The sequence below is a fragment of the Glandiceps talaboti genome, chromosome 13 (assembly GCF_964340395.1).
Source record: "Glandiceps talaboti chromosome 13, keGlaTala1.1, whole genome shotgun sequence".
Lineage (NCBI taxonomy): Eukaryota > Metazoa > Hemichordata > Enteropneusta > Spengelidae > Glandiceps > Glandiceps talaboti.
Window position 1 is genome coordinate 14,172,961 of NC_135561.1, and position 27,306 is coordinate 14,200,266.

The following is a 27,306-nucleotide window of genomic DNA, read 5'->3' on the forward strand; positions in this document are numbered from 1 at the left end:
GAAATAATGTATTTGAACAGTAGATACAAGTTAGTCAACGTCATTCTGCCAGCAAGGAAGGTGTACAGACGAGACACATTTCGTGGCTGGACACGTTTCATTCGTCGACTTCGAAATCAGTTGCATTCTTCTTTCTGTTCCATTAGACATTAAGGGACGCATATACACCTTGTTGTTGTCATGATATACTCATACACGTGATTGGACTTCAAGTAAAACATCCACGGAACCAATGATACATCAACCGTAAGCCAAGTCCACTTCAAATCGGCAACATCCATCGTTTAAAAAGCTGAAGGGTGACTCGTAGATCTCTTTACTTAATAATTTTGTGAAAGCCATCCATAAGGTAATCTTGTCAGTTTAACAGTAATGTGTGTTTATTATATTTGGATTAAACACGCCATGTATACTTGACGTGGACACTGTACTTTCCTTATCTAATCTTATATAACGACAGAAGATGCCTTGTCGTGAACACTGGCCAGTACTCGGCAAACTTTCAGCCAACACTTTTCAATAAGGACAGATCATCTTAACTGTGTCATTAGACAGCCTCGGGTCCTCTCTCCAACAATAATTACATAACATTGCATAGAACAGACTACTGCTTATCACGGACATAATCTTTTCTTGGTGATATGTTATCTTACATGTTCTTATTTCCATATATGAATAAAAAATATTTAAGTTCATGTGTTATTTAAATTAATGGTTTTATTTGAAACCAAATCTCTCTGATCACGTCTAGCACAAGGATAATTGGTAGTGGAACTGAAGAACTTATATTTATTCAAGTGAAAGATTAGCTCCATTCAATTTCGTTATATAGGATGAATGTAAAGGTACGTGGTGATTTGGGGAAAGGAGAGAGAACCCATACTTATCTCAGCTGGACAGTAGTAAATTCAATGAACACGTCAAGGGGGTACGTTTTAGATATTATAATCTGGAAAGGAAATGCCATAAGGTTAAAGTAAAAACAAAAGGTGTGTGTGTGGGGGGGGGGGGGGCAAATAGCGTAAGATTTAATGCTCCTCATGTGACTGCAGCTGTCCATGATAGAATTCTTCCAAAAAAAACACCAGCATTATCTGGATGATTTGGCTTACATTTGGTTGGTTTGTTCCTTAGCATATGCACAAGTATCAGATCCATATCTATACATGTATGTGGTTAGCACTTATAATTCAGTTCCAAACATTTAAACCTAAATCTGCTGACTGTATTCTTAAACTTTATAGGATTACAGCTTTGGACCTCTCAATCAAAATGTTTGTGGGCAACATATGATTTCGATCCTCGATGTGTTATTTGTGCTCAAAGGAAAACAATTATTTAACATTTGGTTAACTTGGCAAGGTGTTCAAGGCAATCTGATCAAGGATGGGCAAATAGATCTAATCAAGATAAATAACATGATTTATTAGATAACCTTGTCACTATGCAATTAGCAGACAGAAACTTACTATTCAAAAAGATCACTCGCCAAACATATTCTTCATTTCTGATTCAATAATTATCCTCTTATGAAGAATAGCGAACCACTTGAATAAATTCAGATATACCTGCGGTGTACAGCGCTTTTTGGGAATATTTACGCATTTAAGACAATTCTAACCCCTTTCTGTTCACTTTTTGTTTTCCTCCCAAGTATATATACTCTTGTAAACGTCAGGACGCCATGTCAAAGAAGACTTTTAAATCTGCTACCAATCTCTTTCCTGAACCTCCCGATGGTGGCTGGGGGTGGTTTATTGTTCTTGGTACTTTCCTGTCCACAGTTATTTCAGCTGGCACCTGGTTTTCATTCGGTGTATTTTACGTAGCTTTCCTTAATGCCTTCAACAAATCAAAGTCTGAAACAGGTGAGGAAACCAAACAGATTATGATTTTGAATCACGTGGGACCTGGGCTAAATTTATATATTCCTCACAACAAATCAACATGCCAACACCAAAGGAATGTATCTTATAGTATATCACTTAGAAAACACATTATATGTCATGAACAGTGTACCAATGTTTATTGAAATAAATTCATGTTTACTGAAATAAATTCAAATAAATAAATAAATAAATATTTTGTTCATGTCCGCAGAACCTAACAGTAGTACAGTGCTTATAGTGACCAAAGGATGGCAACAAAGCTTACATAACATTACATATCACCATTTAAATTTGATGAGTTTGAGCATTTGGTTAGGGAAAACTAGCTATATGTAATTAGTTATCGCATACAACTTGTCTAAAAATGTAAATCTCGTCCCCCTAGTGCAAGGAAGATGTGTACAACATTTCATTTGAATTGAACTAGCTGTTTATGAGACAAAGATGACAGTGACAGACAGACAAACAGACAGACACACACACACACACAAATACACAGCCATAGAGACATACATACATACATACATACAGACAGACAGACAGACAGACAGACAGACAGACAGACAGACACCCATTACCTAACATATAACCTTCCCTAACGGAAGGTCATGTATGCTGACTGTCGAAAGCAGCAAAGGGTTGCCACATGTGTTGACAAGATTGCATATTCAGACAGTGGAACAACTCCAATTCTTGTATACAACAATGGTATAATGAAGACATAAGTAATTATCTTTGTCAGAGGAGAAAGTTAATTGTATTAAATGCAAGAGAATATGGCGTGTTATAATAACTTACCGACTCGCCATACTCGACATTATCTAGGGTCCCCTATAGCTATACTGTTATACAACAAATATTTCCTCCCCTTCCAGTTTTTGAAAATATTTGCAACGAACAGAATAACCCTCGAGGTATGTATAGTTATCTTCTGGTCACCGAATATGGTAATGTTGTAAGTGCCAAATAATGCCTTCTTGGAAAGTATCTCTCCGTCCTTATGGCCATCTAAATAGCACAATATGTGTAATGAGTTAAATATATCTTTTTTGCCACTTAGCCTGGATAGGATCAATCACTGTATTTGTCTTTGCTATGTCTGGTCCTTTGAGTGTTGCACTTGCCAGAAGAGTTGGACATCGTAAAGCTGTCATGACAGGTGGTATAGTTGCTGCTACAGGTCATCTTCTAAGTTCGTTTGCCACCAGTATTTATCATCTCTACATCTCATATGGAGTAATAACAGGTAAGTGTTTACACATGGTTGAACGAAGGTATCACGTGACAACAGCCTGCTAAAATATAACCGAAAGTTTATCCCTTGCTAATATAATTCAATTGTTATTATTAGATTTACCTCACTGATTTTTGAATATTTGTACATTTTACCGATTCCTTTCTGAACCCATAAAACATACTATCATTGCAGGACTTGGTCTTGGTCTAGGACATGTTGCTTCAATGGAAATGGTTGGAAAATATTTCAAACGTAGACTTCCTATTGCAATGGGAATAGCTCTAGCAGGTGGAGGACTTGGTCAATTTGTACTTTCTACAACCTTACAAGCTGTTATTGACTTCTACGGATGGAGAGGGACACTATTGATCTTTTCCGCATTTACTCTACACATGTGGGTTGCAGGTTCTCTTTTCAGACCCCTCACAGCTAAACCCAATAATAGACAGTTTTTGAAAGAACCACACACGATCGAGTCGAGCACATTGAACAAAAACACGTATGCTCTTATCGAAGATAAAGACGTTAGAAATGAAATGATAAACACAGAAACCAAAGAAGACTCACAACGACAATGTATCGACCCAGAGAATAATGTTGGAAGATATAAAAGAGTTGGTGACAGCGAAAAAAATACTGGGACACCTGACTCTCAGCTGAGATGTTGCAATTGTGTTAAATCTTTCGTGACGTCACTGTATGACGTCACTCTTTTTAAGGAACCAGTGCTCATAATAATTATTATGAATGTTATTTCATATTCATATGGGATGAATACTTTATTGGTACATCTGGTAAGTACAGTATTGCTCACTATTGCTTTCCATTTGATACTTCGATGTAAAGCAATAATATATAATGCAAATGGAATGAGTCAATACAAAAAGATGAAATACAATACAATACAATACAATACAATACAATACAATACAATACAATACAGAATAAATATATTACACTTTAATACAACACATTGCAATGCAATGTAATAGTGTATGATTGAATGTAATGTAATACAATATAATATGATATAATATAATACAACACAATGCAACACAACACAACAATACAATACAATACAATACAATACATGTATTCATTACGTCAGTAACCTTTCGAAACATGCCTCTTAACTATAAATATATAGACTAGGTTTAACTAGAAGTGAAAAAACACAGGGTATGTCTGCAGCAAATTATTTCATTGCCACACACAACGAGAACAGTTATTCAACCACTATTTAACATATGATAATTCAACATGTTACTTATTTCTTAGCAAGCTGATCAACAGATGCAGGATGAAGTTTTTCTAGATTTGACCTATTATTTGGTGAGATGCAATTCGTTGATTCACATCACTGATTTAATTTCTTTGAAGGTAAGGCGAGGCGTAGATTATGGAATGACACCAACACAAGCCTCGTTTCTAACAGCGGTGGTGGGAATTGGACAATTTGTTGGTCGTCCTGGTATTGGAATTATAGGAAATCTGCCTAAAATGAAACCCAGTCTTATCGGCAGTACATGCTTGGCAATATGTGCCGTGTTATGTATTGCTAGTATTTACTTGAGGTCTTTGACAGGTAAGAGATGTGCGAGATTTGGTATCTCCATTATGTTATTTAGACAGTCACTTAGTCTGTGCTGTATTGCAAGAGAAATCGCTTGGTGTTTGACGCACACATTCACCCACGCGCGCGCGCGCGCACACACACACACACACACACACACACAACTTCAAATACAACAATAATTACAGAGCACAGGGGAATTGTAGACTAGAAATAGATAGGTTTAACATGTTGATTTATCAAGTGGAAAGTCGAAACTTCACCGTTTTAGTGAAATGAAATTTAATGAAATTCGCTATTATATTGATTACACACTGTTCTTGTAAGCATTATGCCGTCGTAGTCACCATAGCTAAGCACTTTTGGGTAAACATCATTTCGGTTTGTTATCCATGGGAAGGAAACCTTTACCTCTTGTATCGGATGAGGACCCATCAACTTGCCAATAGTCCAACCAATTGTCACCAACTACAACTATACTAAATATCGGGTACTACAGCCAAAATTTCTCAAGTCGCACCAGAAATATGTATAATGTAGATTGTCTTTCTTGATCGACTGCTTCTTCCTCACAAACGAGCATGTGCAAGGCAAGCATGATCACGTGGATATAAAATTAACCTAAAAGATGTATTCATTCAGTATTCATTCCATACATGTAGTAAAATATCCCCTATATCTAAAATGCTAGTACATGTAAAATCTCGTGTTCGAAATTTTAAAATAGCATGTTTTAATAATTTATCCTCTGAATATACATGCAGGTCAGTTGATAATGGTGTGTATATTCGGTGCATGTATGGGTGGCTATATGGTTATTATGCCTGTCATTATTGCTGATTTCCTGGGACGTGACAAAATGGGAGCAGGACTTTCAGTATACTTCCAAACCTTAGGATGTACGGCATTGATTACTGGACCGATTTCCGGTAAGGAGTATTATCCATTGTTTTATAGATAACCTCATAAATCAATTTTGTGATTAATAATTTCGGAGGTGGACAGATATGTATCACTGCCATGATCAATAGTTATAAACACATAAATTCTCAGTGGTAATCAACTTGCAGATTTTTAAAATTTAGAAAGTTCAGCACCCTGCATGTTAGATTCATACCGTCCTACGATCTATGGAGGTAATGGCGCATTGACCAGTAAAAGTACAGTTTATTACAGATGGATGGTAGGGAAAATGTCATATCTTGTCATAAATCATAATTTCATCATATATCCAATATCATATCACATTATATCACAGCGCATCACATCACATCACATCACATCACATCACATCACATCAAATCATGTCACATCACATCACATCATATCATATATCATATCATATCATATCACATCATATCACATCATTTCATAAATATGCCACCTTATTTTCCCTTTCCCCTTGCAAAGCATGACACCACATACGTCGTATCTTAGAATATAATGCTGCATTAAATATTCTATACAGAGAAATTATTTTTCATGATTTCAAATCACAGGTTTCCTACGTGATCACTTTGGCACATACTACCAGGCTTTCTGGATAGCTGGATGTTCTCTTGGCGTCTCTGCAGTACTTCTTTTATCTTTATTTCCTGTCCATAAATTGGTTAGTAAGCGACGCAATGGGATGAGACAAACACTACATCTCAACTGACCAATGATGACTTTGAAAAGGATGATCAGCAAGAGCCTAACGTGTAATATAACTTCTGCTTATGGACTAACAAAAGGGCTGAACACATCGATCACTACCGCCAGAAGAGCGATACAACCATAACTTCAATAAACTTGTCAAAAAAATGTGTTAATGACAAAGTATCAGTATACCTTTCTGAACCTTTAACAACTAATGATACCGTTCATCAATACAACACAAGGACTAAATTCCACATTCCGAAAGTCCCACTCCTAATCCTTCAGATACATGGCATCCACCGGTTCAAATAATTCAACAAGCTGATGACTTCTACATTCTCCCATGCCCCTCGGTGTTCAATATTGTTGCACATTTTTTTTTTATATCTGTCATGTGTTTTTGTACTTTATATTTGCGTTTTGTTAGAAAATTTTGCAACTGCATGATTTGAATGAAAACCCATATTATGGATGCATTGCTGTTTATTAATAAATAAATAAATAAATACATGCTTGATCTAAATTTTACTAGTATGTTTACTTATAAAATGACTAAATTAATTAACTAATTTAACTATAATTCTTATTATAGATGTATTTGATATTAAAACAAGGCAACTTCGGATTTTGACACATTTGCCAAGAAAGAGTTCCAGTACTACCAAAACTATTACGCTCTGCCACTGCGGTATAGAGCACTGTCTTAGCAGATTGATACTCACAGAGTTATATATATATATATATATATATATATATATATATATATATATATATATATATATATATATATATATATATATATATATATATATATATATATATTGAACACATATTGCCTGGCCATGAGGGCTATAGCGGAACCCGTTTATTACACCCGAGGGACTGTGAGTTACCAGAATCACATGCTATTTCCCGAGGCCAAAGGCATGTGATTCTGGTAACTCACAGTCACGAGGGGGTAATGAACGGGTGCTATAGCCCGAATATAGGCCAGGCAATATGTGTTTTATAATATACCTCATGCTGTGAACTCGCGGTGGCAGACGGCATCGTCAGAAGCTGCCATTTTGACCTGCTGTGAACGCGCAGTGGTCACGTGACCATGTAAAAGTTGATGGAACTGTTTCCCTAGGGAAATAGTCATTCTATTTTCCTATCACGTGACTCATTCTAGCGAATCATGGCACAGCATTATCATTAGGTATATATATATATATATATATACTTTTTTGAGACTGCATCAAATACGGTCGAACATATAGAAGCCATATTTGTTACAACGGTTCTTATCATAGATGAAGAACCAACATACTTCTATGGTCATTATTAATTATGTTTGTGTGTACTTTTAATCTTTTTCCTCAATGCCACATTTGGAGTCATGACGGTCGAATTATAAATATGTTAAGCTTAGAACAAACAGATCGCTGGTTCAAGCCTCGCCAATGCTGTTTGTTTCTGAATGGTTAAAGTCCTAGGCCAAGATTTCAACCACGATTATGTCAGTGTCGACCCAGCTGTATAATTGGAAGGGGACCTGGTTGGACTCCTCGGGGAGTTGATGACGCTCAAGTAGTTTCAATGGCCGTTATAAAGCCAGATTCCTCCATAGGTTAATAATTGTAAAGCATTGTAGGCAAAGTGTAGCTGGGAAAACTGTATATAAAAGCATAGACAGTCTCCACCATCTATGATGAAAGGAAACATTGTTATCATGATTATTAATTTCAAGGTGAACAGCACCCAGATATTGTAAGCTTGAATCGTCAATATGCCCCCCCCCCCTCCTCACATACAATGATAGACACAGGTTTCCTCATTCTATCCACATTATTCTAGCATAATTTACTGCGTATAGAGCAATCACTGGACTCAAATAATACCGGTGCATTTTTGAAAGTCAACACAATGTCAGACTCTTTGCATATGAATTGCTTCATTTGCATAAGAGGAGGTGTTTAACCTCTTGAAATATATCACACATGGATAATTATGTTCATGCCATATAACGTAACCATTACAGAACCGTTGCGTCGGTATTATGGCGTTTGTAATCCCCCTCTACCTCCTTCATACACCTTGTACACTCAATAATTAATCTAACTAATGATGCAAATAACCCGGCAAAAATATTGTTCACAGTACGCGTATAGTGACGCATTCTTTTAGCCAAATTTAGACACTACAATATCTGATGGCACACAGATAGATAGCCAAATATGACAGCTGTATGTTTTGGAATAAGAAATTAAAGCGCGGTCCTTTGCACAGCCATGACTCGAAGCAAGATAATTCAAGACCTGATTGAAATATTTGAATTGTCATCTAGTTTCCAATTGTCATCTAGTTTCCATCAAAGAGTAACGTCATATGATGACGTGGCAATCCTGTTCATATTTTACCCCCTGTAAGCTTAGCCTTATATCATAGGACGTATATGTTAAATTCTCTTCTTCTGCCACCCACCAAGGATGAGAAAGAAGTCGTGTTTTATATTACTCTCAGTGAGATTGGGTATGACCATGCTAAGTCAATGAGCTCGAGGTGAGCTATATTAAAAAAGTATTATGAAAATTAATTCATTCCATGTACATCTATACTATAAGATTTGTCATTACACGTTTCATAGATAACATATATATCTACTTCATGCAGTGGAGTCTGGGTCTGGTCTTGCTAACATGGAGAGTTTGGTCATAAAGCAAATACCCACGTTCGTAAAGCAATCTCCAAAGACAGACTTCTAGGCTATTTCATTATATGAAATTGGTTGACATGAACGGAGAGGGGTATATATCATCTAAATACATATAAAAATTATATTCGCAATGGACATTTAATTTACGTATTCATGTATTCGTGTATTCATTATTGATGTTTGCGAATAAAAATGAAAGCCCGCTTGATTGCGTAACGATCTCAATCTTGCGAGATTTCAATATTTTTGATTATCAAGTAAAAATATGAAAGATAAATAAAAAAATCAAACTTACGTCATCGCGAGTCTAATGCTAATCATCACGACTGGTACAGTCTGTAAATATATGAGTTTTTCTTCTTTTCAAAGATTGGTTTATACCATCGAATCGAAGATCTTGACCTCGAATTAGAAATAAATATCCGTGTAAAACGGGTTTCGGGGTCCTATTTGATCATAGTTCAGTCAGCCGTGATATACTGCGTACTTGTGATGTCATCACATGCATTTGATGACCTCTGTGCCTGAAATGTCGTTACTCTTCGTAAGTACTGTTCAAAGTCCCGACTGTGTCAGCTGTATCAGCATTATATAGACAATGGAGGGGAAACTGTCTATTGTCGAACGAACCTTGTTCCTCAGCTTGTCATTCTAGTTGGAAATTATATCACCTACCATATATAAGGTGAGCGTACTGTATGTACACATCAGTGTAGAAACATGTGTATGTAGTTTTTCTTATTATTTTATATTGTAGTATACTGTCTGTTGTTTTTACACGAATGGGTTGTAAACATAGACAATGGGTTCCACTATACTGTAACACAAAAAGAACCTTTTGTGTGTAGTCGGTAAAAGCCTGTTGAGTGCGCAGTTGTCGAGATACATTGTTTAATTAATGGCTGGCACTGCCCCCTAGTTGTCGATGATAGCGTACAGTCCCTATAACCACGATTTGTCAGGTTGTCGTTATTGAAATGAATCAGGATGATGACAACATCCACCATTTACGCTACGTGATGTGGTCATTTGCATGTTATTTACGTATGTTTTATATACTAAATTTAACCCTGCGGGGACTGGATAACGACAGCGCAGTATTAAAATAGGCTACGAGTCGGTCAGTGCTTGGTTAGAACGTCACCACACATAGTTCATGGTATTATAGGGGCGAGATCAATAGTTCGTCAATGTAGGATTAAATTATTTTAATTAGGCCCCTTCCCACCCCCACCCCCACCCCACACACACCACCCCTTCTAACTAAATTGGCCAAAATTGAACATGTTTCAGACAGTACAACCAATTTCAAATCAGTATGTAGTATATACAACACCAGCATAGAGTGAGGATAAAATAGTTCTGTTGTGACACTTGTTTGAGTGTCATGCATTTACTGTTTTTTTTTTTTGAAATATTTTAATTTTTTTGACGGACAAAATACACCCGCTAAGTGTATTTATGAGTACACAAGCATCGACGTAGCATGATAATACGAACAAAGGCGTTTGATAACCGAGTCAGTGGTGTTTGTCGAATATTTTGGTCACCAAAATAATTATGTCATACTCTTAATTTGATAGATAATTTTCGGTCATGGCTAATAACTTACATACTCCGTCGATTACTAACTCCCTCTTGTAATTTGGCTTATATTTATTATTCGCAGAAGAGAGATGTGAAAGCTTAAGACGTACATACTTCTGTCATCCAGGTCTATCGTACTGAGCTATATATGCTGTTTGTCACCGCTTTGACCTATTGATGGTGTTTTTGACCTTACGTCGCTAGCAATTACGAGTTTTCGTCCCATGATGGCGCTGCACACAAATACCATGGCGTATGTAACAGCTGAATTTGCCTTCAACATGATGAGCTCCGTGTATACGTTTTACTATGTAAATTTGTTTTTGAATATTTACAGAATTTCGGAAGACTGGTTTAACGCTGCTCAGTTTGTATATTTGATTTGGAACGCGGTTAATGACCCCCTTTTTGCTTACTTTCAAGACAATTCAAAACTTTTCAAACAGAGAAGGTACTCCGTGTTATATGGAGCACCTCTGTTTGCGCTTACATTTTTGTTGCCATGGTTTCGATGGGCTGACTACCAACCAAACAGTTGGATCATAGGAGTACACTTATTTCTGTCTTTGTTTTTGTACGATACACTTTTCACATTTGTGGGATTAGCAATGTGTGCGTTATACACGGAAATGTCTCACCGCCACGAAGACCGTCTACGACTCACCACTTACGGCCAAGTTGGATCCATTTTAGGTTGCTCGGGAGTGTTCCTATGCGAAGTGTTCTCGGACGGGTTGAACAAGTTTGGATATTTCCAATGCCTTTGCATTTTATTCGCACTGTTGAGTTGGCTCTCTCTTAGATACACTGGCATGCATGCAGAAACTGATTATGACAATAAAGATCTACTGCCGGGTGAGAGTGCGGAGAAAGTTGTTACAGATCGAGAATCAAACCAACCGCTGTCAATGTGGAAAGGATATTGGCAGATCATAAGCCAAGGAAATGTTTTTGTCCTAGTTACTGTGAATTTTTGTACCGAGTTTCATATGACATACGGTAGGAACTTCCTGAGTATTTTTGGTACAGAATTGATTCCAAGAACAGACCTGTCTGATATCTCAAGAAAGATTCTTTACGGTTCAGTGTTTATTCTGCCACAGGTAGGTATGGGATGGTATACATCGAGAGAGAGAGATCGAGAGAGATCGAGAGAGATCGAGAGAGATCGAGAGAGAGAGAGAGAGACAGACAGACAGACAGACAGACAGACAGACAGACAGACAGACAGACACACAGAGAATACGTAAATAGTTGACAGCACGTGTTAGTAATTCAACTAAGTATTTTATGTAAAGAAAAGCAGTGCGGCGTTAGACATTGACTCAAGATTGTGGTATATTTTATAGATCTGTGTGTTGCTGCTGGGACAGGTTGTTAGAAAAGTTGGAGCGTATGAAGTTTATCGTCTTGCATTCGTTGTAAAAATGACCACTTCATTCATCATCTATATTATGGGATCTTCTCATACATTGTTACTGGCAGTGTTCTTTCTCATTGACATGTAAGTACTGTCACGCACGGTTATGTGATGCTATGTCACGTAATGTAATGATGTATCACGTAATACAATATAATTTAATGTAATGAAATACAAATGTACTGTGTAGTAACATTGTGTAATGTAACGTAATGTACATGTACTGTAATGCAATGTGTGCAATGTTATGTAATGCGCGATGTAATGTGATATAATGTGATGCGATGGTATGCGATGTGGTGCAATGTGTTGAGATGTGATGTTATGTGATTCGAGTCGATGCGATGCAGTGAGTGCGATATAATGTAATGTGGTGAGATGCGATGTAATGTGATGTGATGTGATCATGATGTAATGTATTGTAATGTAACATAATGTAATGTAACGTAACGTAATGTAATGTAATGTAACGTTATGTAATGTAATGTGATGTGATGTGCTGAGATGTGATGCAAACTGTTTTTTCTATAGATAGGACAATGCTACTTACATAGACTTGGTTTAATCGTTGAATATATTGCCAGGCTAAGGGTGACATGTGTAATTGTCAAATTAGCACCCTCTACATTTACAATGAAGGCACACAATATGTGGTAAAGCACACTCACTACTTGCATGTTCTTTGTATATAATACTATTGTAGGACTTTTCCAAGTGTTGCATCACGATATTTTAATATATTGATGGCTGACTGTGTTGATGACGACATGAAGAAGTATAACAGAGAGTAAGTTATTCATTTTTACTAGATCTCTGAGGGGACGTTTATCTTCAAACAATTATTATGGCCAGGGTTGTGTTTTCACGCCAGTTTGTTTCTTTGTTACTCTGTCTGTCTGTCTGCCCGCCCGCCTGTTTTGTTTCCATGTTAGTCTGTCTGCCTGTCTGTTTGTTTGTGTCTGTCTGTCTGTCTGTCTGTCTGTCTGTCTGTCTGTCTCTCTCTCTCTCTTTCTCTCACTCTCTCTCTCTCTCTCTCTCTCTCTCTCTCTCTCTCTCTCTCTCTCTCTCTCTCTCTCTCTCTCGAAATTGAAAATGAGAAAATGTAGAACACGGAACAATTTATTGGATTGTACATGTTGTTCCGATACCTGTTAAGATTTTCGTAGGGCCATGGCATTAGTCACTGAGTTAAATTTGCACATATGGCAACCGTTAGGTACGTTGAGGGTGCTCTCTGCCTGTGCCGCTCTCAGATTTGGTGGATGTATATGTGCACGCTAACTGAGAACCCTAGCTAGTTGACTTGGTGTTACATGCCATTGCATATTTTCTTAGAGGGGTTGAAATTGTCATGGTATATCGACAAATTTATTGTGATAAATGGCACACTAGATATTGAAATCCTATTCAAATGTCAAATTTGATGCAGTACTAATAATTTTATTGATACCTTTATTTTGAAGGTCACCTCTATCATCAATGTTTTTTGGTATGAATGCATTATTCATCAAACCAGCACAGTCGTTGGCACCAATCTTCATAGTACATGTTTTAAACAAGAATGGATACCAAGAAGCAGTACATGGACTTGACCCTGATCCGAGTGTTGTCAGTCAACTTCACGACGTCATGTTTCAAGTTGCCTGTATGGTACCATTGGTATTAGGAATTGTTCAATATCTCTTGTGGACCAAGTATTCTTTAAGAGACAGTCATATTGTAATTCCTAAATACATGGAAAGTTGCAAGGTGCCAAGGCTAATTAATCAAATATAATGAAATATGTATATTTATTTTGTGACAATCACAAATAAATTATTGTCCATGGCGGATTTGAGTTGTCAAATTACTTGTCCCTTAACACTACAGGTTTGATTACATCTGCCATGCTGTAATCGTTCCTTTTGACATTACCAAACAACAGATCTAAAGGTTATCACGGGGTGACGCGGTTTAATTAATTTCCTAGTGGAGTGGCTCACAATGGACTTCCTGGGATACAAGCAGCGATATGCTGAAAGGTCCGGCCCCAAATTCGGATTTGAATTTAGGTGTAAAAAACAGTCCTACTGAGCTCTATATAGTTTGTGCAGAAAAAGAAATTATTGGGGCCTAAAGAAATTGTGTAGTTTCGATTACGGCCAGTTTTAGAATAGGTGCATCTTTTTTTCCACGTGGGAGTTCTGGTTTTGTTTTCCGTTGTTTTCCATATCATATGGTCTCTGTGTTATACGGTTTCTTCCCATCAGATCACAGGTGCCAGTAAGTATATACTTGACTGATCGATCAAATGGCTGAATGATTGATCAATTGAATGTTCAATTTTTGTGGTGCAATATAACTTATTTTGTGTGATACTGATCGATGACTCTTTTTTTTGGTGATAGGTGATATAAACTTTTTTTTCTTCTTTCCCTGGATACTTTTCTCTCTTTCAGTTGTATATAATTCTCTCTTTATTGATTAAATAAAGACATCTTGCATTTTCTTTTTATTCAATATAATGCTGTCTACTGCCTAATTTTTTTAATGTTTGTGAATTGTAAATACATCCATTGAAAGCATCTGACCGTATCCATCCACCGCTGAGCCATCAGCTTGTTAAATGTTAGGTGTTATTGCTACACCATGCAGGCAGTTCAGAAAGTCTCAGGCTACATGTATCGTGTATAATAAGAGCTTATCCCGGAACTATGGATGAAGGCGATAGTACTGTTGTAAACCTGGGTGGGGTTTGGATAACTATATAGATACGAGAAGTATGAGAGAAGTGGGGCCTAAATGTTCGGTAGCTAACTCCTGTTCACAAACGTATAAACGGCTGTATGAATAACCAGTGTTCTTACCGTGTTCAGTCTTCTGGGTAGACCAGATCTACCGATCGATATCTGCAATAATATATTAACATTCAGTAAAATATTACCCGTCCCAAATAGTACACCAGTACCAATTACCAGTGCTAATATTCCAGTAGTTCTTCTACCAGTAACACAGTACCACTCTGGATACCTAGATACTCTTCAGATACGTCCAATCAGATACAAAAATAAGATCAATGTCTCCCAACAGTAGACACACGTGGGTCATTCAACCACAGTTCGCAAGCAAGGGAAAGTGGAGTCCAGAACGCACATGGTTTGGGTCTGGTCTCCGCTGGGGGCCAAATTCCCTTATAAGGATACCTTCCCTACCAGAATGTCCCAATCAAATACAAACCCCTCGTAGGTCATCTACGTAATAGGTCACCGACTGGTCCGTTTCATGTATGTAACACTTTCGATAGTAAAGTTCTAGTACCAAGCGATGAGGGCGCGCTCTCGGACTAGGGTCATGTAATTGCATTATCTCGGGTCACGATCGAATGCGAACAGGTACGTAGGTGGCCTTATGACTTGGCCTCAGTGTAGTAGTTAGAGTACGTGAGGTAAGTAAACTTTATGAATAGTAGACCTTGATGTACATGTACATGATATATTCAGATTGACGGCGGTCGCTTTTGTACACAACGGTAAACAAATATTAAAAGAACCTTCCAGGTCAAGCCAGCTGGCTATGCCTACTCGTCTATACGTGTGATTTCAATTAATCCACAAGGAAATGGAACTTACAGTACTCGAGGAAGCAAGGTGAGGCAATCAACTATTCGACCATACTAGACTCGGTGTCATTAGATATATATATTGACGTAGAATACAGTGTAGGGAACGTTAACAGCTGGAGCTGAAAGGTCATATATAGTGTGACGAGTTATACAGTCTATATTTGTAATGGGGGTATTTGCATGGTGATCGATGACTACACCCAGCCGATGACCGGACAAACGACCCACCAGTGTACATACCATACTTCTTGCAGATGGAATACGGGAGTCGATTCTGACAATGTCCCAAAGAAAAAAAACCTTATTTGTACATGTATTGTATTCATTTTGTATATGTGTACCATATGTTTCTTGGACTGTGTTGCTTATTTTTGTTATCTGCAGCCGGTTCGTTCGTTCATTCATTCATTGTACTAAGAAGAATATATTTAATTAATGTGGGGATGAGCTGCGTCTTCTTTGTCCATATTCATGAGACGAGAGACGAAAAGAATGTCCATGTAGACTAGCAGCCCGTAGTCCTTTCATAGCAGTTGTGTGTCTGAGAAATGAAAACAGTTACGTATAGTCTATGATCTCAGAAGTCTGTCTTTCGATTCTAAATTGTCAATGTCGCGAAGGACATGTAGGGAGAGTCAACCGTCAGATTCGTATTCAATCTGCAATGAAGTTAAGATTGTGATATCGTTTATAAACATTTAAAACATACGATGGCATAGGATATACTAGAAAGAACGGGGATAGAGACAGAGCCGAGTTCAGGGTTGCTATCCGTTATGACTGCCCGTGGTGCTGATCTGTAGCTATCATGGCTATATACGTCCATAGTAGATGAGAGCTAGTGCAGTAGTTGATCCAGTGCCGAGGACAATCTAGTTAGCGCCGAGGACAATCAAGCTAGCGAATAGTAAATTGCTGTTTAGCCTGAAATCGCCTAGTGTTACAGACTGACAGGATTATTGCATCGATCGTTCATCACACCTGTCACAGACTCGTATATATTTATCGACAAGCACCCATTTAGTACCAGCACATGTCAATTTATCAACATGTTTAGGAGACAGATTTTAGTAATGCAAATAACATGTTTTTGCTTACATATTTAAACGTATATACCTAATGATAACACCCAGTCCATCATTGAAGTTAGGAATTTGTCTTCCAAAATGATGAATCATTTATTTTATTTATTTATTTATTTATTTATTTATTTATTTATTTATTTATTTATTTGTTTGTTTGTTTGTTTGTTTGTTTGTTTGTTTGTTTGTTTGTTTGTTTGTTTGTTATCTCAAAATGTGAAATCATAGTATGGAATTTGTGTGCTTAATACGTGTCAATCTTAACTGCTGTTGTACAAATTTCACAAAGCGGGAACAGGTGATGGATGAGGGAAAGGTATTTGCTTGCATACATGTGATATATATATAAACTAAGGCAAAGTTGAAGTACGACTAAAATTTAGGTGTAAAAAATAGTTATCTGGCAATGCAGTAGAAACATGATTTCATCAAAAACAAAAGGATTGTGGTCACGTGTTAACAGTCAAAATTGGTGGGCTTTTTAATAAACATAGCCTGAAAAAAATCTATAGAAAAACGCTCATGATTCTACTTATTTTTTTCTGGACAGATTACACAAAACATAACATCTTGTTTACATTTAGCAAACACTGAGCACACAATATCGGAATCACTTAATTTATTTTTACTTGTATCAGCTTGTTGGAAAACCACATTCTGTGTTGGATAAACATAAATTTAATTCATGCAATGGAGCTTTGTATAGGTCCATGTATTAGGGAAACAGTGCCACCAAATTTGTATAGCTATGGAGTTTTTCATTTCTCCCCTTTCGCACTTGTTAAATTTTAGCAAATTCAGTTATTTAGAAATGCAAATTGTCTAATGCTTTGGGACTTCCATGGCCGTAATACAAGTAATATCATATTAAGTGATATCTTTACAGCTCCTTTCAGATATCACAGCTCCTTTCAGATCACAGAAGATTGCCCAAACTATCAGGATCAGTGAGCCTGATCACAGGGTTTCATGTTGAGATAGACACAAAAAAGATAACACACAAACATCACATAATTAAACTTACACAATGTGGACTCTTTTATATAGTTAATGATATAAACAATAACTGCATGAAAGAAACTTCATTTGGCTGCTGACCATGGATTTTGTTTGAACTTCAAGAAATTATACCTCATGTCTATTGTAATTGTAGTAGTGTGCATGCTGTTACTGTTTATATCATTAACTAAATAAAGAGTTGACACTGTAAGTGATGTTTGTGTGTTAATATCTTTATGGTGACTATCTCAATATGAAAACTTTTGATCATGCTCACTGATCTTGATAGTTCGTTTTAATAGTTTGGGCAAGCTTCTTCGAAGAGAGCAATATTCTGAATAGGTCATTTCTCTCAATAGGAATTTTTTTTCTGAAAAGAAACCATCTCCTTTGAAAATGTAGGATGAACATTGTTATTATTCATAGAGAGGACGAAACAAGCCAAAGAAAGACTAGTGTTGAATAGAATTAGTGTTGGTTAGATTATATGGTTTAGCCAGAAAATTCAAGTTGTTTTGTTTTGTTTATTGTTGTTGTGTTTTTGTTTTTTTTTTGTTGGTTTTTTTTTTGGGGGGGAGCAGTTGTCTTGAGCAACAGGTGGCCTGCATGGGAAGTTTCTTCCATCAAATATTTTAAACCCATTTGTCTATATGATTTAACTAATCCCGTAATGTTTCATGTCTTATTCCAAACGGGTTTGATTGAATTTGTTTAAGATACATTTCTTATAAAGTCAGTTATCCCATTTCATCAACAGAAATTGGACTTTGCTTGGCGTGTCATTCCACGTGTAGGAGGCAGTATCACTGATAACATCCAGAAGAACACACATAGTGATCTGATATCTGTGCTTCCATAGTCTCAAGATGACGTTGCACAAGAATGCCTTGGCATATGCAATGACTAGTTTTGCATTTAGCCTGATGGGTTCAGTCTTCTCGTTTTATTATGTAAATTTATTCCTGAATATCTATAGAATATCCCAGACCTGGTTTAACGTTGCCCAATCAGTATACCTAATATGGAATGCTTTAAATGATCCTTTATTTGCATATTTCCAAGACCATTCCAAACACCGTATATTTAGACAGAGGAGATTATCCGTGCTTTATGGAGCGCCTCTGTTTGCTCTCACCTTTCTGTTGCCATGGTTTCCCTGGACTGATTACGAGCCGAATAGTTGGGTTATTGGAGTCCATTTACTGTTATCTTTGTTTTTGTACGACGCTCTTTTTACGTTTGTTGGTTTGGCAATGTGTGCCTTGTTTGCTGAGATGTCTCATCTCCATGAAGATCGTCTTCGATTGATCAGGTACAGCCAAGTTGCATCAGTGTTTGGATCTCTTTCTGTCTTCATGTGTGAGATTTTATCAGACGGGATGAATAAATTCAGGAATTTCCAAGCTCTGTGTGTTTTCATTGCACTTTTAAGTTGGCTTTCATTGCGATATACAGGCATGAATGCAAACACGTTATACGACGCAGAATCACAAGTACAGGACCTGGAGGGTAGTACAGACCGGAAAGACCCAAACATAACCGACCAATCACTGTGGAAAAGCTACTGGCAGATTATACGCCAGGGAAATGTGTTTATCCTGGTTACTGTTAACTTTTGTAGCCAGTTCCAAGGAACATATGGAAGGAACTTTCTGAGTATCTTTGCCAGTGAACTGATACCAAAAGAAGACTTGCCTGATTTCATGAGGAAAATTCTGTATGGATCCGTATTCATTCTTCCACAGGTAAGTAATGATTTATGCCTCTACTGATCAGGAGATGGAGAAATTTGACAATACGATTGATGGATATTCAATTAACAATTATAAAAGGGACTGATTGGCTAGATGGCATGAGTATGGATATCTTGGGTAAGGTGATGTACAGATGCATTAGAATCTGATTATGTCAGAATGTGCCCTCTTGACTCACCACTGACGTACACAATTTCTCGTCAGGCATCAAAATTAGGTATACCCTATCTCTTACTATGTGGTGACTCCCACAAAATGCCAATTGTTATCATTTTGCATGTTTTGCAAAATTTGGCTATCATTAGAGGGCACAATGTTCAGAGACAATTCCAAACTACTAAGAGTTCTATCTCTGTTGATCTTCTAAAAACAAAGTTTTAGTATATGCAGCATGTTCCTGTACGCTAATCTGATTGGTGGGAATTGCCAAGCACGTCCTCTCTAATCTATTCTGATTGGTGGCAATCATCAAGCACATCCTTTGTGATTGGTGGTAATTGCCAAGCACCTCCTCTCAAAGTTAATCTGATTGGTTCACAATGGTGGTAATCGCAATTTGCACATCGTCTATAAGCCATTGGATTGGTGGTTATTTTTATCGGCAACATACGATGGTTAGAGGCGTTGGTCTCCATTTGAAGATTATTGCATCCATCAGTTGTCAGTATGCGAAGATGCGACTTCTCCAAAGTGACTGATATGAATGGACCTTACTGATTGGTCGATAATATGCTAGATTGTTTACCATATGGGGTCTTGTAACATATACCCTGGTCTAGAAATTGCATCTCTAATTAATATAGATTAAATGAAAGCCCATTGATAATTTAAGATGCGTCTAACAGAGGTGTTGGTTATTCCTTTGAGATACTTTTTTCATTCCAGACATGTGTTTTGCTACTATCCCCTGTGGTCAGAAAGATTGGAGCCTACCAAGTGTACCGTGCTGCCTTTTATATCAAAATAGTGAGTTCACTCGCCATGTACATTGTTGGAGTGTCTCATACTTGGATGCTTTCAATTTTCTTCCTGATTGACATGTGAGTATTTCCTATACCCACCCCCACCCCCACTAACAGCTAAGTTGCAATCCACAGCACAGACAAGGACTTCCTGCTTGTCTGTATCCACAGTGAGCAGGCACAGGCTGTATCCACAGTGAGCAGGCACAGGCACAAGAACTGTGTTATTATGTATAACATATCCTAATATGGAAGTAAAACCATCCAGCTAGGGTCAATCATGACTCATGATGGTCGAATCGAATGGTTAGAGTGGCTGGCTTGAAATCTGCAGGTTGCATGTTCGAGCCCCGTACGTCACTGCCGTTTGTTTCTGAATGGGCAAGATTTGAACCATGATTGTGCCTCAGTCAAACCAGCTGTATAATTGGGACCTGTTAGGATAGAGGTTGCAATGTGAATGCTTTAATCCTATGCGCTTATAAAGGCTGCAAAGGGAGTTAAGGATAAAGGGGCATTGTGCCAATATAGTTCCGTGCAAGCGCCTTGAGCACAGAGTGAGAAAGCGCTATATAAAAACCAACATTATTATTATTAAAAAAAAGTTATTATTAAATATGATTGTATTAAAAACAATAACATGCTGTCAGATTTTCCATATCAGTGATTGGTTTCTGCTTGTCTATATATGGGATTATATCATATTTCAATTACAAGCTGACAATTTCAGGTTGCAAATGGCCAAAATTACGAACAATGGCAAAGTACTTGTAATGTCTGGAATGAAAAACCAAGCATAATGAAACCAAAAAGAATTACAAATATTGTATCTTAATTAATTTCATTTCCAATATAGGACTTCCCCGGGTGTGATGACCCGATATCTCAATTTATTGATGGCTGACTGTATTGACGAAGACATGAAAATATATAACAGAAAGTAATTATAGTCTTTCTACTAAAATTTATACTCGATAGTTCTTTAAGTATAAAAACACTTATCTTCCAAGAAGCCCAGAGAGGACCAGTGTTAATACAGGAGGAAACTGGAGTACCTGGGGAAAACCTGCGTTGTTCGGTAGAGTCAAACTGAAAGACACTCTTCTTACTTACACTGTGGTAAATTTAATCAAACCGTGAATGAGTTCGAACCCCAACCGCAGTGGTAAGAGGCAAGTGGTTTAACCACTCAGCCACCGACAACCCTTAAGTAAGAAATGATATGTCGAAAACTTATAATTAATTTTTGTCTAATATATTGGGAGTTTAATAGTAAAGTGCTAGTTATATTCCAATGCTTAGATAACGTTTGAGATTCGTCACTCTTGTACAGTGAAATTTCTCTAGGGTATCTTTTATTCAAAGAATATTATATACTCTTTTCACCGATCTCTATCGTATTGTAGTAAAACTCAGCAATGTAATTAATGCACTACTACTGATGATCAAATATGTAGTTCAAGAGCGTCAGAAGATCATCAAGACTTTTTTAACCGTCGGCGATCGATATTGTACCTATTACATACAAATGATATATGTAAATGATATGCAAATACAATGTTTACTGCTCCACTTTCGCTCTCTACACTCGTGAAAGTATTGGGCAGGAAACACTGCAAGCACTCGTGCAAATACCCCAAGTATAAGTATGCCACACTTTGCACTTTCGCGTCATGTGGCTCTGTCATATTATGGATATGTATCTTATTTAACCTTAATATAACTGCATTTGCTTGATTTCCAGATCTCCGCTATCATCAATGTTTTTTGGTATGAATGCATTATTCGTCAAACCAGCACAGTCGTTGGCACCAATCTTCATAGTACATGTTTTAAACAAGAATGGATACCAAGAAGTAGTACATGGACTTGACCCAGATCCGAGTGTTGTCAGTCAACTTCATGATGTCATGTTTCAAGTTGCCTGTATGGTACCATTGGTATTAGGAATTGTTCAATGTCTGTTATGGACCAAGTATTCTTTAAGAGACAGTCATTTAATAGTTCCTAAATTCTCAGAGAGCTGATCATGGTGAAAGAAAAACTGACTTTATCGAATTGTATCATATCATATTGTCATAGAATATCATATCACATCACATATCATATATCATAGTTTATCACGTATCACACAAACACAAACATATCATTTCCTTTCATGCCATATCATAATCATATAATTATCATATATCATACTTTAAAACATGTCACATCATATTATTTATCACATCATGTCACATCATATTTGCTGACCATGAAATACTCTGTGGAAGATTGTCTATAGAAACCATTTGAATTTTGAAGACGACAAATTCTAGAGACATAACACTAGTAACGTCAAAGATCACTCAATACAGAATGACAACGTAGAAGGAGTGGCATGGTGTATTGCATATGAGACTACCAGGCAACTAAGTTTGGTGTCATGGGTACTTAGTAGTCGATAGTGTGTAAGTGGAAGTGCAAATTGAATATCACCTATCAGATAACCCAATAAGACCAACGTAACCATCTCATTATCAAAATGCCCTTTATTGAAAATGCTTTGAAATGTGAGCAGGGAGAATTGGCCTTTCCAAAATTTGCCATGGTGGTGCGTTACTTCTTGTCTGTGTGTACCTTGCGGGTATACATGGTATGGGTTACTCTGTTAATCATAGAGCACTGCTGCTTTCCTCGATGTCTGAACAATATGAAAACTATCCCTGATTTAGACATCTACAGAATACCAAGGGACAAAACTCGTAATGATGGAGGTGTCGCTAATATTCAAATCCTCCAGAAGTTGGGTATTCAACATGGCACACACTGTCACCTGCTGGCTTTTGAAAAACGTGATAATACCAGAATCGCAGAAAGTGCGCGGCAGCAACATCAACGCCAAGCCAGGATTAACAGAAGGCAGCAGAGAATTGTATTAGAAGAGAGAGAGAGAGAGAGAGAGAGAGAGAGAGAGAGAGAGAGAGAGAGAGAGAGAGAGAGAGAGAGAGAGAGAGAGAGAGAGAGAGAGAGAGAGAGAGAGAGAGAGAGAGAGAGAGAGAGAGAGAGAGAGAGAGAGAGAGAGAGGGGGGGGGGGAGGTGTATGCAGCCGGTGCATTTTGATAGATGTAAAGTCTGTATCACATCCGGGTGCACTTTATTGAATGACTCACATGCACATTCGTATTATTCATGGACAGTGCTTGACTGTTTTACATCAGTGTAATGACCTTACCACCTATATTTGTGTATCTGATATTTTTTTTGTCATCAGGACAATAACTGGGATTGCTCTTTATAGTCCACTTACCTGTGATAAAAAGTAATCAGTGAACTGTGGTTGTTCAGGTATCCATTTACGTAAACAATAATATACTGGAACAACAAAATAATTCTTTGTCAGAACTTCAGTTTACCATAGGAGTTGTGAACTGGTCCATTCTGTTTAATTTACTCACCATGCAGTGTTCACCATGATGAAATTTGATACCATGATTGTACTTACCTGCATATGTTACTATAGTACATAACAATGCCATCATCCTGATTTTCCTAGATGGCTTCTATACTACACAGTGACTTAGAATTAGACTTCTCAAATTTGCCATTTCATGTAATATTCAAATATTTAATTTAACATTTCATTAATTTTAAATTGTGGATGTTATGATTTTATTGAACATAGCTATAGAAACAAAGGTAACTGTACATATTTATTTCAATTCTATAATAATATTTGACATGATTAATACCTAAGGAAATGTCACAATGAATTAACACGGCATCTGATGAGCTTCCTTGTTTGTGTATGTGCCATGAACTTGACAAAAGTCTTAAATAATTTTCAACAGTGTGCCACTAGTATGAAATATGTGAATAAAAACAACAAAAATAGCATGCAAAAGTATTTCAGAGCATACCTTTCCACTCAGTCTTCAATTTTCATAAGTTTCATCCTGAGAAAATCACTTTAAAAATATTAATCAAAATTTGCATTTTTGCTTCATTTTTAAATTGAATTTCTGAACAATTGAGATTTTGTCATGTTGAGATTGTGATCTCCAACCCTAACTTTTGAACAAGAGGTTCAAATGTGGTGTAAATTGGCACACTTGTACAGAATATGTTGGTCTATAATATGAACCACTGAAAATGTGATTCAAATGAATTTTGTACACAGAAAACTGACAAAAATGTTAATAATTTAACATTTTTTTTTCACATTTCCAATAAACTATGTTTTTACAAATGTTCTGAAAGAGTTCTCATTGGTGAAGGTGGTTTATTTCATAGTGTATGGAAGTAAAAGCTTTTAAAAAAAATTATGGTTTTATGATGCTTCGTTCTCCAGATATTATCATAAAAAAATTTCATGTAAATTGGTCCGCAATCACACCCATTTTTTCTTTGAATCATTATCGCCCAACAATCTGAACAATAATTGATGGAAGTCTTCAAAAATGTGGTTGCAATAATTATAGTTCCATAATAGACCCCACCAGGGCCTTAAGAAACAGTACAATAAGGTGATCAGACCCCCATTTGAGTGAGGGTGCTGTACATGTATTCTCAATTTCCTGTTTGCAGTCTATAATGGTCTATTGCACAACTACTACAGAATCCATAATGATGACTTTGATTCCATTCAAATTGGACATTAACTTTAATCATAACACGATGTGAAGAGGTTGACTGACAAGGTCGGCGTTAATGATTCAGAAATAAAAGTATGATGGACATGCCATGATATATATAAACAAAATCAACATGACCGATACTTCTTGTATGTTATCTGAGTTGTCATGAGTGAACTTTTGGGTGCAAAGACAATCTATGTGACTGCTGATGAAAGGAAACTGTGTCCTGATATTTGGTGAAACACACACAATTTCTTTCTTTCACATATCAAACTTGTCAGAGTTTATTCAATCCATTCAATAAAATAACCACAAAGTATAAATCTATTTACACATTTATTAGCTTCTATACAGACTTGACAAGAAATGTAATTAAAATACAAACTACTGTATGGGAGTGGCATTCAGACAATGTATACACGTACACATATACACTATACTTCTACTGTAAATTAGTTAAACACAAGGACACTTAATTCTCATTAAAAAGTCAGAACAGAAAACAAGTTGAGTACTAAATGCACACTGTGCTCCCGATCCCCCCTTTCCCAAGTAGAATAGGCCACTCTTATTAAATTACGAGGGGAACATACTAAATCGGTATGTAAGAAAGGTACATGTACATTTCAGTTGATAAAGTCACACTACTGGGTTGCAGAATACTGATCATGTACTGCACTATAGAAGACTTGAATAGATAAAATGAAAAAAAAAAACTCCTGGGATGAGGATGAGGGTGGGCATTTCTTGCTTTCTTTCATTTAGTGGGAGGGGATAGATATATTTTCTCATAATAAATTTGCAAATTTTCATGTCACAGTGATATCTATTTACTGGTAGACTTGTCTTTGATAAGCCACAGGATTCAGGAAGATATCTATTTTTAAATTCCTACTTCATGTATTCTTGCTTGGCCTAAAACAAGTAATATGACACATCTGTCAGGCACTAAACTAGAGTCTTCTGTTTTAATAACAACAACTTTGCATTGGATAGAGTTGGCAATGACTACTCATACATTGCCAAGTACTCAAATATTTAACACTAATGTCTGTTTCCTCCATTTTGTTTGTTTTTGAAAACAAAAATATTGGTCTTGTAATAATCCCTCCCATGTTTTCAGACGAGTGACAAGAGGGGGCTGTGAATGGGTGAACAACATGGATCAAGTCACAGTCCCTCTATTATCAGTAATATAGAGAGGCTACAGACCGGTGTTCATCAATTTCCCTAGGAAAAAAATTCAAAGACAATCTTCAATGATTTATCACAGCACAAATTTTTAACACAAACCCTTTTTGCTGTAATCTCATATTTTATGATACAACCGTTGCAGCAGTTGTTTACAAATGCCTCTGATCAGAATGTTATTTTATCACTTGTAAATCTGGCTTTGAAGGTACCAGAAAGTCTACTCCTTATCACACTATCAAACTGACATACGTTGATACCATGTTCTTATCAGTTTGTTTACATGCATGTCTGAGAAAGTTAGTCATATCCAAGTACGCCAAATGACTCACTTTCACAAAGATAAACAAACTGATAAATCTACATCAGCGGCACCTGCATTCATTTTTGTATCAATACATGTTAGTTTGATAGTGTGGTCAAAGACTTTTTAGCACGTTCGAAGTCAATTTTAATTGTCCACCACTGACAAAATAATGTCCTGTGCACAGGCATCTCTACATAACTACTGCAAAGGTTGTACAAGTAAGGTTCTCTCTAGAACTTACATTAGTTTATGCTTATTACGGATAGGGATTTGCTCTTTACATCCTCTTGAGGGAAATGATTTCCTTATGTTACAGAACAAAGGGTATCAATTGATATACTCTTTCAAGTAATTATCCCACCCATGTTCTGTATATTAATATTCAAAAGATAGGATTTTACACATAGATTATTGAATAGGATTTATTTACACTGGTTGAGTCATTGCAGGTGAGCCTGTATATGACAGAACCCCATGACATGAGCATGCAAGTGTGGCATACTCGGATATTTGCATTACTTGTGGTGTTTTCAGCAGTAAACAACACTGCAAGTACTAGTGCAAATACACCTCAGTACCTCACACTGGCACTCGAGTGGTATGCATATACTGTAGGTTATTATTATATATGTTTATATAAAACAGCAAATTTCTATAACAATTATACAGTGCAATCACACAATTTTCATGTACAAGGAACGGTTGTGCATACATTTGCATACATTTGTATACAGGTATGCAATAATGTTTTC

General features: G+C 36.8%; 3 protein-coding genes across 3 annotated transcripts; all 3 read left to right on the forward strand.

Moving 5' to 3' along the window:
• The first annotated feature begins 1,684 nt into the window (after positions 1-1,684).
• On the forward strand, positions 1,685-6,356 carry LOC144444291 (monocarboxylate transporter 13-like). Its single transcript, XM_078133704.1, has 6 exons — positions 1,685-1,868; positions 2,950-3,135; positions 3,319-3,740; positions 4,405-4,711; positions 5,464-5,628; positions 6,199-6,356. Exons 1-6 carry the CDS (start codon positions 1,685-1,687, stop codon positions 6,354-6,356), a joined length of 1,422 nt encoding a protein of 473 aa, XP_077989830.1.
• A 3,231-nt stretch (positions 6,357-9,587) lies between these two features.
• On the forward strand, positions 9,588-14,297 carry LOC144445062 (transmembrane protein 180-like). Its single transcript, XM_078134611.1, has 5 exons — positions 9,588-9,720; positions 10,705-11,725; positions 11,972-12,126; positions 12,746-12,829; positions 13,506-14,297. The coding sequence occupies exons 2-5, from the start codon at positions 10,847-10,849 to the stop codon at positions 13,816-13,818; spliced, it is 1,431 nt and encodes a 476-aa protein (XP_077990737.1). The 5' UTR covers positions 9,588-9,720; positions 10,705-10,846; the 3' UTR covers positions 13,819-14,297.
• Positions 14,298-18,590: 4,293 nt separating this feature from the next.
• Positions 18,591-22,467, forward strand: LOC144444292 (transmembrane protein 180-like). The gene is made up of 4 exons (XM_078133705.1): positions 18,591-19,469; positions 20,364-20,518; positions 21,297-21,380; positions 22,185-22,467. The coding sequence occupies exons 1-4, from the start codon at positions 18,591-18,593 to the stop codon at positions 22,465-22,467; spliced, it is 1,401 nt and encodes a 466-aa protein (XP_077989831.1).
• The last annotated feature ends 4,839 nt before the right edge of the window (positions 22,468-27,306 follow it).